This window comes from Syngnathus scovelli, chromosome 3 (genome assembly GCF_024217435.2).
Source record: "Syngnathus scovelli strain Florida chromosome 3, RoL_Ssco_1.2, whole genome shotgun sequence".
NCBI lineage: Eukaryota > Metazoa > Chordata > Actinopteri > Syngnathiformes > Syngnathidae > Syngnathus > Syngnathus scovelli.
This window is the reverse complement of record NC_090849.1, coordinates 11,693,332-11,708,868: the sequence shown is the minus strand read 5'-3', so window position 1 is coordinate 11,708,868 and position 15,537 is coordinate 11,693,332. Positions and strand designations below refer to the sequence as shown.

Here is a 15,537-nt window from a genome sequence, read left to right as displayed (position 1 = left end):
CAGTGTTGTTCGGTGGTTATTTATGGATTCTTATAGTTGTGTGGGCTTAATCAGTCCTGAGCAGGCAACACTGGTGTGAGGCAATAACTTACCGGTTTGAGTGACAGACACCAATTAGGAAAAGTCAACTGAATGGGGAGATAAGACTTTTTACAACTTATCTCCCCCTCCCACTGCACATGAACGGACCCCCTCCTAAACCCCTGTCACCATGACAAACCCAAATGCTTGATGGTTTACTAAAAATGAAGGACAGTTACATGAGGTATCTTTGAGTCGCAAGTTTAAAGACTATCAGGTATTCTTATATCGTCCCCTTGTATTAACCTTTAGCTACCTTGGTTTTATGGGTTTTCCATTTTCAAGTTTTACCAATTCTGCAGGAGTTGGGTCAATAATTTCTTACACGCTGTAATAAATGACCACACTGTGAGAATTTGGCTGTTATCAACTTCCACACGAGGAGTGTGCATGATGACATGATTGTATCAAATGTGAAATGTAACTGAATGTGTCAGAATATCGTAGCAGATGAAACCACAAAACCAACAGCTATAAAAATACCGCTGGCAATTTTGAATTTTTTTCAACCTTATCTCGGTTCTGCAGTGACATAGTAAGGGCGCTCTCTATACGAAGATTCAAAATGAAAGAAGAAGTGAAAAGGAGGAGGATAACTTTCACATGAAATAAGGTCACAGCAAGGCGACATTAAATAGAAGATGAGCAAGAAAAGCAAGACTGTATTCATGATTTTTCTTTTTGGTGTGGCTTCAGGTGAGCAGACTAATACAAAATTGTTGATTTTGAGGAGTGATGTTCAATACAAAGTAGTGCGCCCCATTCAAGAAGGAAAGCGAGTGATGGATGTTCTTTCCCCTGTCAGCTGCCGCAAACACTCTGGATGTGTGCGCAAGCTGCCACATTAACGCCACATGTGATGACAAACTTGATGACTCGGGAAAAGTTTGCAACTGCAAGTATGGTTTTGTAGGAAATGGAAGAAGCTTTTGTCAAGGTAGGAAATATGCATCATGAGAAATATTTCTTATAGTTTCTAGTTTGGTTGCCTGGCAGATTTCTATTGGCTGATGCAATTTTAAATAATGTTGACTTTTATGATAAGTAATCATGAAGTGTCAAAATGTACATTTAAATGAGAGCAAATACTGTAGTGTAAAAAAACATGGAGTCAAGTCAATTTTTAAATGTTCATTCCAATCACATTATGAGTTTCACATATTAATATACCGATAAGCTAAAAATTAGATTGTATAAAGTCTATATTGTTTTCAACTTTTATTTGTATTTTTGACATCCAATGCACAGTACCAATCATATGATATTGAGTTCTTTTAGCATGTTCATACCATATTTTGTAAATCTGAAATCAGTGTCTTGTGGGGAAAAAAGAAGACATAATCATCAGGGAATTATGAGATCAAGAGAAAAAGATTCATTAAAATAAAATTAGATTAGTTTTGTCTGACACAAAAAGTTTGATTGGCATCATCAGAGATGATAGAAATTAAGTTAACAATTGAAGTTGCAAGTGGGATAAGTACTAACAATATATAGTGATCCCTCACTACTTCGCGTTTCGTTTATCGCGGCTTCACTGCATCGCGGATTTTTTTTTCCAAATTGAAAAAACATTTAAATGTCAGAATAAAACTTCTAAATTGAGGAAACATGTGTCTAACCTTGAGGACAATGTAGTATTGCTCCAAATGTTCGTTTACATTCTTTTTGAAGTCCGTTTTCGCGTGTTAGCATGATCGCGAATTAGCATCTTTCCGCTAACTCGTTAGCCTGCCCAGTACTTCATGTTGGTGACCGTACATCGCGGATTTCACTTATCGTGGGTGGTTTTTGGAACCAATTATCCGCGATAAACGAGGGATTACTGAAATTGTATAAACCTAAAAACATCACGGTACGTTTTGTTCTAGGGAACAAAAACAAGAGTTTTTTGACAGTTTGATGCATTTAAATTCTATTTGATCAAAATGGAGCTTTATGACATCAGTGAAGTCATTTTAGTTAATTAATCTCACTAATTGTGCAGTTGTAATGAATACTGATGAACATTATGGTTTTATTCCATCTAGATAAAGATGAGTGTCAGATAGGAGCCATTAAGATCTGTGGGCAGCACACAAAATGCCACAATACATACGGCAGCTACTACTGCACCTGTGTGGCGGGATACATGGCTTCCAATAACATGCCAGTCTTCATTCCAAATGATGGAACCCATTGCCAGGGTAAGTTCACTGCCAAAAAACATGAAGTGAAAAATAAATCTACAGGTCATGGTTGCGTGACATGCTTGCTTTCTGTTGGCTACGCAGACATAGATGAGTGCAGCGTTGTGGGCATTTGTGGAGAAGGAGGTCAGTGCTGGAACCTGGATGGAAGTTTTGACTGCAGCTGTCAGCTGGGATATCAAGTCCGGAATGGGACAGAAATCTTTCACCCTCACAAAGACAAGGCTTTCTGTCAAGGTCAAATTGCAGTTTTCAAACAATACCCGTAAAGTGTCAATTATGATTTGCCCTACAATGGCTTTGGTCTCCCAATTTAGTGGTGGACTGTGGTGTGCCAACATCGCAGGAGGACACGGTACTTCTGTCAGCAACAGGGACAACATTTGGCAGCGTGGCTACATTTGAGTGTGACGAGGGCTTTCGTTGGAGGAACGGAAGCAATACCTCGCTGTGTGGGGCTGACGGACTTTGGCGTGGGCTCAACATGAACTGTGAAGGTAACAAAAGGCGAGGGAAAGACCCAACCCTCTTCTCTATGTTGATGCGAACGCCACAATTAACTCATCATCAATTCATCCAGTTATGATTATTTCCAATGATCTTCTGTACATTAGACAGTGAGATCCATTGTCCATGATATTGGATTATGGAATATAATGGATACGCTTTGATTTAATCAGTTAACTTTAATGGCGATTGCATGCCGCTACTGTCGTGTGATTGAGTGATTGATTGTGGCTCTCCTCCCACCTTCGCTCACTCACACATGCTATGAAATACGAGTTCCAGGGTGGGCACTGCATGAGGTTCTGTATGAACTCGGGCTATCACAACATTGGAATTGAGTGTGGTCACCGTGTTTTAATGTGTGTAGCAGGTGGACTCAATAAAAGGGGCATAGGGCACCTGTGTGAAGCTGGCCCCCCCAACCACGCAAAATTTAAGGAAAATAGTCTGATTCGTTTGTGCAATAAGATTATTTTCCTTACATTTTGCGTGGTTGGGGGGGCCAGCTTCACGCACGTGCATAGGGCAGGCGCTCAAAATCCTACACCAATACTATTATCTCTGATTCTGTATTTAGGTCCAGAACTGTACCCCTGTACGCCTGACTGCACCACTAAGCAAAACTAGAAATTATCATGAGCTCACCATTCCATCACACCTTGCAAAGATGATTCAAACAAGATGTACTTTATTGTGTTAAAGTCTGTAGCCACTGCTAAATGTTTTTTTTTTTCTCCCCACAGTAGTCATTTTTACATGCAGGATATGATTTTTACCGTTTGAGGAGTGGCCAATTTGATAAAAAAATAAATTGACGGACGCAATTTGGCAATAGTTCAGCCCTGGAAAAGTCCAAATGGGTACGGTACATCGCACACATTTATGTACGGAAGAGGATTAGGGCCAGTGAAGAAGAAAAAGAACGAAGGGTGACAGGGTCCTGACTTTTTTTCTCAGAATTCTGACTTTATTCTCAGAATTCTGACTTTAAAGTTAGAATTCCGACTTTAAAGTCAGAATTCTGTCACCCCTCGTTTTTTTTTCTTCACTGGCCCTAATCCTCTTCCGTATTTACGTATGTGTTTCGACATTCGCAATTAAAAATATGCTTCTTCTGCAAGTGTAAAAGTCATTGAAGGCCATTTATAGTCTCTGTATCGCTTTGGCGTCACCCAGTGGCAACTCACTGCTGAGAGTTACAAATTGAGGTACTTCATTTCATCTAAATGCGGATTTAAATTTGAGACAAAAGTAGTCCTCATCCGCTATCTTGAGGGACCTATATACAAAATTACGGTATGTTATGTTTCTAAATGTATTACAATTTTAATGTGCGTAACAGTGTGTAACTTCCCTGAATCCTCCAAGAGATATCGTGTGGAAAACCCCATACAGTGCCACACACTGGCCATGTGTGGAATGGCACTTCCACCCCTGGAAGCATGGTAAACTACTATTGTAATCAAGGATTTAATCACATTGAGGGCAGTGCAGTATCACTGTGCTCATCTACTGGTACATGGACGAAGCCAAACATTTCATGCAAAGGTAACAACAGAGATTTGGTCTTCTATTCTGATGTTGGCACACAGGATTGATGTCACGATCAAGTAACATCATTGTCCATATCTGTAGAAATTGACTGTGGCTCTCCTCCTGACATCTCTCATTCACTCCTGTTATGGGATCACATCTCCACTGTGGGCTCTCAGGTTGCTTATCAGTGTCAATCTGGATATTACAGTGTTGGAGAAATAAATCAAACAGTATGTACTGACACTGGGAAATGGGACAAGCCCTCTCTGCACTGTCAAGGTGAAAATGTTGCAGAAAGTGATTCCTAATCCAAATTAAGACATAATTCCTATGTCTGTTTTGGTTTAACCTCTGATATGTCATGATTTGCCATCTGTTTTGTTATAGAAATAAGATGTCAGGAGCCTGTTTTGAAACCGCACAGTAAAAGACTGTGGAATGGCACATCACATGTTGGCAGTATGGTTATTTACGAATGTGATGAAGGATATGACACAAGGAGTGAGAGGAACTTCTCAATATGTGGACAGAACGGACTGTGGGAGGAAATTGATCTTTGGTGTGAAGGTGCAATGTTTGAAGTTCAGATTGTGTTTGCTCAATCTATAGAAATATTTATTAGTGTTGAGTTTTGTGAGTTTAACAATGATAGAATGCCACAATTAAGTACTGTTTAGTTTATGGCAGGGGTGTCAAACTCATTTTTTTGGCGGGCCGCATTGTAGTCATAGCTTCTTTCGGAGGGCCATTATAACTGTCAACCCAAATAAATGTATGAGCACACCTCATATTATATACAGTAAAAGCTACAAAACAAACTGACAAATAACTCATTTTGTTTTTCCTTATTTAATCACTTCACAGGTTTCTTTTATATCAAACAAATGGTTTTAGGTTATTCACCTGACATGTTTCGGCGGTTTCTTCCGCCTTCATCAGAGTGTCACAGATGTGATGGTGACGCGTCTTTATCAGCTGATCGATCGACGAAGGCGCGGCTCACCTGTCAGATTTGACAGGTGAGCCACGCCCTCCGCTGTCCATTCACCTCTCCAGAATGCTGTTCCAGGTTTGAGAGAGCATATAGGCTCCCTCATCCCTGTTGATGGTTCTCGGGCCCCGCTTGCGGATCTCTCAAACCTGGAACAGCATTCTGGAGAGGTGAATGGACAGCGGAGGGCGTGGCTCACCTGTCAAATCTGACAGGTGAGCCGCGCCTTCGTCGATCGATCAGCTGATAAAGACGCGTCACCATCACATCTGTGACACTCTGATGAAGGCGGAAGAAACCGCCGAAACATGTCAGGTGAATAACCTAAAACCATTTGTTTGATATAAAAGAAACCTGTGAAGTGACAAATAACTCGTTTTCAAATCAGATGAGTAAAAACTGGTCAAATATTTAAAAAAAAAAAAGATATTAAAAATGAAGACAATTTGCAATTCTAGTAATGACATACGAATTTGACACACAGTTTGTCAATAAAATGATGTGGCAGGACGTATCTGGCCCCCGGGGCCTTGAGTTTGACACCTGTGGTTTATGGTATTTATGTCCGAATTGTCGGGTTTTTTTTTTAGACATGGGTGTTGAAGCCTGTTCCCTGATCTGCTTTTGTCTCATTAATCCATGTCTTTGTGCAGAAATAACATGTGGGCCCCCACAAACCCTCCCCCATACTAACCTCCTGTGGAATGGTTCCGTTAGCCCTGGCAGTGTTGTGCTATATGAGTGTGTGGAAGGATATTACCAAGAGAATGGAGATAATATTTCCACATGTCTAACATCAGGCGAGTGGGCGAATGTATCATTAAATTGCAAAGGTATAATAGAATTTAAAAAGTGGAAAACACTTTTCCTTATGATTTTCCAGCCTAAAACAATCACTGCATAGAACTTTACTGTGTTCCTATTCTTGCACACATAGATGCAATATGTATGTGGCCCAGATTGTTTTGCTGCACCGTGTATTTAATAAGCGCCATTGTTTTCCCAGCAAAATGTGGTCCGATCCCCATCCTTGCCCACTCAGAGGTTGTATTGCGTAACATAAGTGTAGTGATCCATCGCTGTGCGAATGGCTACCACAGCTGGAGGGGCAGCAATGTCTCCACATGCAGCAGTTCTGGTGTGTGGCAGACCGCTACGCTCAAATGCATAGGTGAGCCGTTTTCCTACTAAGGGCAGGCAGCTGAAAAATTTTCGCAAATATAGTAAAAATGTGTTTGTGCTCACAGAAATCAAGCCACCCATCCATCACCTATTTGTTTCGAATGAAAAATGTTTGAAATGGAGAGCAGAGAAGTATGATGAAGACACAGAAACGTACAAGGTAATGCCAAACCAATTTAAACCCTTCTGATCATCTGGTAATCTCAGATCAACATAAGCATTCATCACCACAATGTAAATTTACTCAGACCATTGCCAAAACAAATCAATTCTTACCTTTAACTCTCAGGTAAGCTACATAGGATCCAGAGACTATGAGAGGGCGTTTTTTGAAAAAAGGAAGAGGTTTCTGAGTTCTAAGTCAGACTGGCCAGAGGTCTGTCTCAACCTGCTTCCAGCCACAAACTACAGCATCTCTATCACTGCACTGTCTGTCGGATTCATGGCCACCATCACTATTAATACCAGTTTAACAGGTAGCGCTTACCTTACCTGTAATTCATGCCCGTTGCGCTCCATACACATACTAGTCTTGTGACTTGTATTGTTTAAAGCTGTTTTTTTTTTCCAACTGGTTTTGTCCAAGGGACCACCATTATAACCACGAAGCAACTCAGGAACTACTGCTTTGGTGGAATAATATTTTATATTGCACCAAAGGAGGATAGCCATATACAGGCTATTTATTTGCATCTGTATGTCTATTTTGGGATTCTCAGCTACATTTGACATCATTTGGATGGGTAAATGATTCACAAAATCAGCTTGAAAATAAATCTAGTCTAAATAATGAATTCATTTTATTTTTAAAAATGTAACAATTATTTTCCATTTTCAATTTTGCGGACCACCTGCAATACCGCCACAGACCGCTAAAGGGCCGCTGACCAGCGGTTGACAATCACTGGTTTAAAGGGACAATGTCTAAAATGTAGTGCTATTCAGTGGTCAATTATTAGAATGCAACAACCTAAGTTCGAAGCGGCCTCAGATGGACCACACTCAAGCCTACCGCCAACTTCTTCAGCAGCGTTGCAAAGAAAATGTCATCACAAATGACTGCTAGTATTCCCTCAAACAAAGAAGTGATTACATTTGTGCACTTGAGGGTGTTGATTGTGCTTCTGTTTGTGGAGACTAGTGCACGACTGCCTCTCTACATTTAAAAGGAATAAAAGGAGTAGCTTTTATTAGCCATGATTGAACTTTGCAGCGATCACTCCCACAGCAGTGCAATCCTCCTTCTGGCAGATCCTATGGCCTGCACTCATCTACTAAATTATCAGCACCCGATCTATACATTGACTTCTCAGTTTAGAACTGGAATTGCTGTACTGGTGTTTAGCGATTTGTAATGGATTGGATTAGACCTTATAATATTCATTCACATGGCACCATTTGACAGGACCTGCAGTACCAGATGTCCATTACAGAGAATATGAGACTCCTGTACCAATTCTAAAGCTTCACAGATCACGCAGCACTCTTGACCCAATAAGGTAAAAAATACAGCAGGGAGACCTGAGCTATGGATGGATGGATGGATGGATGGATGGATGGATGGATGGATGGATGGATGGATGGATGGATGGATGGATGGATGGATGGATGGATGGATGGATGGATGGATGGATGGAGGGAGGGAGGGAGGGAGGGAGAGAGAGAGAGAGAGAGAGAGAGAGAGAGAGAGAGAGAGAGAGAGAGAGAGAGAGAGAGAGATAGATAGATAGATAGATAGATAGATAGATAGATAGATAGATAGATAGATAGATAGATAGATAGATAGATAGATAGATAAGAGTGGGCACACAAGAGAGGTTAAAAGATCAGAAATGCAGTAGATAAATAAATAAATAAATAAATAAATAAATAAATAAATAAATAAATAAATAGCCATCAAAAATTACACACTCAATAATTAACATATTGTCAAATTAACATTCTTTTTTTATTTAAAGAAATACTTAAAAACGACCTTGTGCTACATCTCATTAGGTTATGTAAGCAGTAATATTGGATCTGGTCAGTGAACATGCAGTATAATTGATAAATGTCTATTAAGATACAGATGTTGTCATTCTTTCCATTTGACAGTTTTTACCAAGTGTTCATACTTCCTATCGAAGGCGTTATGGTGTTTGACTGCTCCTCGCCTGTGAATGGAGAGAAAAGTGGTTCCTCACAGGGACACATTGCAGCTGAAATGCGTAGTAGAGATGTTGGAACAGAGATTCATTTCACTGTGGGAGATGGTCACTATTATGGAGGCTTTTTCAATGCGCCCCTCGAGAAAGGCAGAAACTACTACATCATCTTGCGTGCTGTCAGTCAGTGGAAAAAGGTGAATGCAAAACAGTACAAAATAAAAATCAGGGACTCGGGGACTGAGCATTGTTTCATTTTCTGTGTTGTAGGATTCAAAAAGTTCCTGTGTCCTCTGGGCTAAAGTTACAGGTACTTTGGCAAAATATGGCGATGAAGACATTTAACCATTTTTTTTCTAGTAAATTATTCCTGCCCGCCCTTCAATAATTGCAAAAAAAGATCTGAATTGAATTTTATTCAAATCAGTCCAAACTGTTATGTCCTCTGCCACTGTCAATGTCATCGAAAGACTCAAAGTGTGTCTTCAGTACGGAAGCACCTAAATACACCATGATAGCTATATTAGCAGTAGTAAGTTCAATTGTTTTAAATAATTCTTATAATAGTGTTTGGTGCCTATAAGAGTGTGTTGCAATGGAACCACATGTTTAGCATGTTCCATTTTTTTATAGGCACATCCTACATTGTGAAGATTTTCTCGCTGTGTGCTGCTGCCTCAATAGGAGTAATCGCTTTAGCAGTTTTGCTTGGATACACCTACATCTGGTAAGGATGGTGCATGTTTTCAGGTTATGCAAGCATTTCTAGAATTATGACGCTAGAGTGTGTGCGTGTGCGTGCGTGCGCGTGCGTGTGTGCGTGCGTGCGTGTGCGTGTGAGTGTGCGTGTTGAGATGTTTTCAGGTTATGCAAGTATTTCTAGAATTATGATGTGTGTGTCATAATAGCATATTTCAAATTCTGATATTCACTGAGTTGTAATCACAAATGATGTGTTAGTTTTGATTGTTTTTTGTGTGTTTTTTGTGTGCCTGTTTGTTTTGCTGATCAACTTTTGGTTTATTGTTTTCCAGGTTTTTCAAGAAAAACTGACTATAAATACTTCAATAAATGGAGTGCTATTCAGTATGTTGAAAATAAAATAAAATATGTATTTTTTTTATTCGCTTGTAACATTGTATTGATGTTGCTTTTTATCCATGTTTGCATGCAAGGACGGTGGATTTCAACTGTTAATTGTCTATCGTAGAATTCAATGTCTGTCATGCACTTCTTTAATCTGTATGTTTTAAATACGCATTTACCAGTGACAGCCTTAAGGTATTTTTTTTTGGAAACGCATTTAACTTCATTGATGACGATTTAAATTAAAAAAATCTTGGAGGGACAATGACAAAAGCTTACTGACGTGAAAATTATTGTATTAATATCCTAAATATGATCCAATTAAACTCTTAAGGTGTGACTCCTGTTCAAAATCCAGAACAATCAAGAGATATGATACTGATAATAAAAGTAGCACGAAACGTACTTTATGTTTTGACATTGTGTTTGTGGGTGATTATGAAAACAAAAAATCATTTTGGTAAAAAGTGAAAACTGTGTGTGCACCAAATGAATGAAACCAATTATTCTTGTGAAAAAGAAAACTACAATTAAACTCCAATGCAGAGGGAGGCGGTGTGACATCGACAGACATTTTTTGGGGGGCTTCATCATAACGGAGACGACAGGCCAGGAAGAAGCTGCCCACTACTATTTGTTTACGAGGCGACAACCTAAAACAACACAGTGAGTGTTTTTAAATGATCAATGCAATTATAGCTAGCCAGCCACTAAGCAGTCTGTTGTGATGCTGAGGTCGGTTCAAGTAGCGCAAGAGGACAGGCAACCTTTCATTGTTAGCACGTAGCATCAGCCCGTAGTTTTCATGGCGAATCACTTTATTCAACAAGCCAAATATTCGTCAGTGGGAAATAAACCTTTTTATTGTTTGAATAATGTCACATTGGCCACATGCCCAACTTCGTTAAAACGGCAATTATATAATACAAGTAATCTTTCTTAAGAACAGGTTATGTGGGTATAACCAGAACGTTATATTCAGGGCACATACATATGATTTGTTTCACAAATAGTCATTATATTTCAAAATGTCCTTAATGTGACTTGATCTGCCGTAATCATTGCCGTAGTGCAATAGTTTTCATGTAGACAGACTGATTTTAAATACTCATGTTCATTCGTATAACTCGAGTAAAAAAAAAAAAAAAAAAGCACATACTGTTTATACTAAAGTGGAAGTACAGCTACTTCTTTAGAAAAGTCAACTCCTTAACGCAAGTAAAATTTAAACAAAATGTGTACAAAATGAAAATGAACTTTCAATAGGCTCTCAGTCAGTAAAAATCTTGGCAGAATTTCACTTTCCCTCCCTCTATTTGTCTTTTTATCTTGTGCTGTCAGAAAGATTGAAAAAAGTTACAAGCCTATTTTTGACAAAGGAGTGGAAAGTACACGAAGGGAGTAAAGTTAAGTCATCAGGAAAATAAATACTCAAGTGCCAATACCTGAAAAATCTACTGTAACGCAGTAACAAAAAAAATTCCACCCTGAGAACAGTGTGTTCTCACACTTGCTCAGTCACTGCTGTTGTTTCCATATACTTTAAAGTACATCTTCATTCCACTTTTTACACATTTTATGTTACAGCCTTATCCCAAAATGTAATATTTTTTTCTGCGAAATGCTACCCACAAAAAAGGTATTCGATTTTGAAATGAGGCTGCTATGTGGATCACTCACTGTCACATGACACCTACTTTATTAAACACTGCACTTGTTTATTGCATATAAAATTAATGATGGTGTTCATACTTATTATCATCAACAGGTGTATTGCCGCCGCCTGTAGCTCACTATGGCCCAGAACCAGGTGATCCTGCAGTTTCATTTTGCCACATTTGGCGACTCCATGCTACAGAAGATGAACCTCCTTCGACACCAGAGACGCTTCTGTGACGTCACTGTACGCATCAACCAGCTTACAGTTCCCGGTCATAAGGTGGTTTTTGCCGCTGGTTCATCTTTCCTTCGAGACCAATTCATCCTTCAGCAGGACTCCAATGAAGTGCAGATCTCCATGATTCAGGAGGCAAAGGTTGGCCAGCAGCTGCTGCTGTCCTGCTACACGGGCCAACTTGAGTTTCCTGAACTAGAGCTGGTCAATTACCTGACAGTGGCCAGCTTCCTCCAAATGGGCCACATTGTTGAGCAGTGTACTCAAGCACTAAATAAGTTCATCAAGCCACAACCTTCCCACAGGCTGGAAGATAGTGAGATGAGAAGGGCAAGCAGAGAGCAAGCTTTGAAAGAACAGGAAAACTGCCAGGTGCAGACTGTCCAGCAGGCGGAGCCCGTAGAGGATGATATCAGTACCGATGATGACGACGATGATGAAGATGATGTCATTATACAGCCCAAATCCCCTCCTCTGATCTCGGACGCACCGCCCAGGTATGATGTGGAAGAGAGTGACATAAGCATAGTCAAAGTGGAGTCTATGGAGCCTACCTTTCCCAGCAGCTCTCCAGCTGCCCTGCGCTCACCCGAGCCCCAACATTCGCTCATCAATTCCACAGTAGACAGTCGAGGGAGCGAAATGATGGCGCCCCCTAGCTTGCCAGATGACCCCTCCAGTCCCTCTTCGCCGTCCAATCCTGCAGAGAGACCCGGCGTTCACCAGAGGAGTTATGATAAACCCCTCCAGTGGTACCACCAGTGTCCCAAGTGCAGCCGTGTCTTCCGGCAGCTGGAAAAATATGCCAACCACCTGAAGATACACAAGCTCTTTATGTGCCTGCTGTGTGGCAAGACCTTCACGCAGAAGGGCAACCTTCATCGACACATGCGCGTCCATGCGGGCATCAAACCCTTCCAGTGTAAAATCTGTGGGAAGACCTTCACTCAAAAGTGCTCTTTACTGGATCACCTGAATCTGCACAGCGGGGACAAGCCTCACCGCTGTAACTACTGTGACATGATGTTCGCTCACAAGCCTGTTCTCCGCAAACACCTCAAACAGATCCACGGCAAGAACAGCTTTGACAACGCACACGAAGGTAACCTGCACGACGGTGGGCCTGAGGAGAATGACACCACCGGGCCCTTTTTCATTCACTCGAACAATTATGAGAAAGACCTAAAGGAAGCATACTATGGAAAATTGACTTTTTAATGTTTCTACACACATAGTTGATGCCTGTCCATCCATCAAGTGCGAAATTAAACATCCAAGTCAAATTGTATTTTTTTTTTTTTTTTTTTGCCAAATTCTAAAAATGTGTCTTCTAGCAACCTCTTGTGCACTTCTGCCGCTCTGTTATAAAACAGGGGTGCTAACAACCAACCAAGTCAAGGCTGGCTGACATTCCAGAAAGAACAAACCACTTTGACGTGGCACCAATCATCTCAAAGCCGACACAAAAGCAGACCTGTGGTATAAGCGCAGATTAGTATTCATTAATATTGTCTCACTAGTAAGTTAGTGATGTGAGGTGTGGGGTATTTGTGTTTGACAATGTCAGGTGCTACCTTGCTACATTAACTGTCAAGATGATGAAATGCTTCCTCCATAAATGACCGTGCAATGGAATCTCTCAAGCTGAGCTGTGATTGGTCCTTACCTTCCTGAGAAACTATGATATCTTCTGTAAACAGCAAGTGGCAAAATGGCCGTGCTCGTTGATGGATATAACTAATGGATTTTGCTGCTTAATTCAAGTCCCATAAACAATATTAATCAGAATGCAATGTTTAGACTGGTGAGGCTTACAGAACAGCGTTATTGTCAAGCAATTTTTTGACTTGACTCCCATTTTAAGAAAGAATTTGAGGAAAAAATTGAAAAGCAATCTTGTGTTGCATGCATGAAGTCTGCAAGTTAAAATAAAATAATTGGGTAATAATTAAAGTACGAAAACAATTTGTAAAGACGTAGTGACCAATGAAGAGAATTTTCTTCTGCTGGTTAAGTTTCTCTGCCACCAATCAACTCTGCATTTGTACATCTACCACCATTTCGGACAGCTGTATACTAATAAACTCAAAACACATTCAAAATGCATTTGTATTCACCCAATGTGCATTAGATGTAACACTACTTCCCCCCAAAAAAACAGCTGATGCGAAATGTTGGTGTTTCAAAACTTGTATTATTGCACTTAAAGTAGCAGATATGATTTGCACATTATAAATATCCATGGTCTTATTATTTTCCCTGCAGTTTCACTTCTTAATATCTGAGGGGGGGTAGTTACTTCTGTGACGATCTTGAGAATTACATATTGTTACCCTCTTGAAAATCATATTTTGACTCCCCCTTCCCCAAAAGTATACCAATGACATCTGCTAATATCAACAACGCCCTTAGTAGTTAGACAGATTATTCAATTCTAACCCTGAAATGAAATTATTGAACTTTATAATCAATAAGTGATTCAGTTTTTTGTGTTTTCTGGAAAAACTGGAAAAATATTTCAGGCCATTATCTTTAGTGACAGGTCATCAGTTATCCTGTTTTTGTAACTTGCTATAGATAACGTAAAATGTACTTAACGCTGGAGCATTGTGACGACCATAAAGCTTGTCAAACAGGCGCTGAACTGTAGGTAGGGAGAGAAAACTGGCAATTTTGCAGTGCTGCTCCAATGACAATTGATGAAATATCACTTTTGGGACACCCTTTAACTTGTCCAAGTGGTGCAGTATGATTTGGATTGCTGTGTGGCTTATATTAGCTTTAATCGTTTGTTTTCTTTCATTTGTTTTTTATTTAAAGTTTTAAGAATGTCATTTTCCATATATAGTAGACTGTTGTCAAAGTACAGCTTGTTGTCTGCAACTGTGATATCCTTTATGCCAAAAATTTGGATAACTTTATTTTTTATCAAAAACTCAAGGCCAGTGATGTGATTTTCATGATAGTTACAAAATGACTAACACTTACAAAAGGGATGCTGCTGACTTTACATCTCTTCAAGAAAGACTGATTTAACTTAATTGTGTATGTCTCAGTGCTTGCTGAACTTGGCTTCTTTATAGGGAATAACTGGTTGATGTTTCAGTATCACTTTATCACTGTGGACTTCTTTCATCATATTGTAGATGCATTCATTCTGCACTTGAATGCTCAGCATTGAAACAAATTAAACTGAACAGAAAACCCTAAACATATCAGTATGTTATATATACTCTTCATGTACTATAAGTAGCATTTTTTGTGTACAAGTATGTTGAGACAATAAATACCAGGCGCTGCTTTGTTCGATTTGAAGAGTTCACACTCAGTTAACAGTTCTCTCTTCTTTTGTAAAAAAAAAAAAAGCTTAGCCCAAAACATTTGTAATAAACATTAAAATACTGTACTTGAAACACTGTTATTACTGTAGTTACAGTACAATGTCATTTCTTCTACACATTGTTCATGTAGACTCCAATTGTTGTTCAATAAAATGACAATAAATATTAAAATATGTAGTTGTTTCCTTACAAGGATTGACTGACGGTTTCATATTCATAGCTGTCCCTGCCCCCTACTATATATATATATATATATATATATATATATATATATATATATATATATATATATATATATATATATATATATATATATATACTTTATATATACTTTACTTTATATGAACTTTATTACAGGCTCTTGGCCCACAGGGTAGAAAAGAAACATCACACATATTAAAATACATTTTTAAAAAAGGGTACATAATAATAAATAATGACTCATGGTTTATTAGACCGGTGCTTCCTAATCAAGGTTTGGTGTAACAACATTATCTGGGGTGCCATTAGAATTGACTTAATCTGTCCAAAAATACACTGGTCATCAGCAAATTTTAATCCGATATGGATCTGTGTCCCCAAAAGT

At 39.3% G+C, this 15,537-nt stretch overlaps 2 protein-coding genes across 5 annotated transcripts; both read left to right on the top strand.

Annotated features, from left to right (window-relative positions):
- Positions 1 to 198: 198 nt before the first annotated feature.
- Positions 199 to 10,121, top strand: susd1 (sushi domain containing 1). 4 transcript variants are annotated; one of them, XM_049764145.2, is made up of 18 exons: positions 199 to 298; positions 610 to 777; positions 887 to 1,018; positions 2,112 to 2,267; positions 2,355 to 2,507; positions 2,588 to 2,767; positions 4,146 to 4,325; positions 4,413 to 4,592; positions 4,701 to 4,880; positions 5,958 to 6,137; positions 6,311 to 6,475; positions 6,552 to 6,646; positions 6,776 to 6,962; positions 7,892 to 7,985; positions 8,581 to 8,827; positions 8,901 to 8,940; positions 9,264 to 9,357; positions 9,665 to 10,121. In XM_049764145.2, the coding sequence occupies exons 2-18, from the start codon at positions 723 to 725 to the stop codon at positions 9,681 to 9,683; spliced, it is 2,337 nt and encodes a 778-aa protein (XP_049620102.1). In that variant the 5' UTR covers positions 199 to 298; positions 610 to 722; the 3' UTR covers positions 9,684 to 10,121. The 4 variants fall into 4 exon arrangements, with proteins under 4 accessions (XP_049620102.1, XP_068506175.1, XP_068506176.1 ...); XM_068650074.1 differs by lacking the exon at positions 5,958 to 6,137; XM_049764144.2 differs by lacking the exon at positions 199 to 298 and having other exon boundaries at positions 414 to 777.
- Positions 10,122 to 10,272: 151 nt separating this feature from the next.
- zbtb26 (zinc finger and BTB domain containing 26) lies at positions 10,273 to 15,122 on the top strand. The gene is made up of 2 exons (XM_049764155.2): positions 10,273 to 10,382; positions 11,485 to 15,122. The coding sequence occupies exon 2, from the start codon at positions 11,512 to 11,514 to the stop codon at positions 12,826 to 12,828; it is 1,317 nt and encodes a 438-aa protein (XP_049620112.1). The 5' UTR covers positions 10,273 to 10,382; positions 11,485 to 11,511; the 3' UTR covers positions 12,829 to 15,122.
- Positions 15,123 to 15,537: the final 415 nt, after the last annotated feature.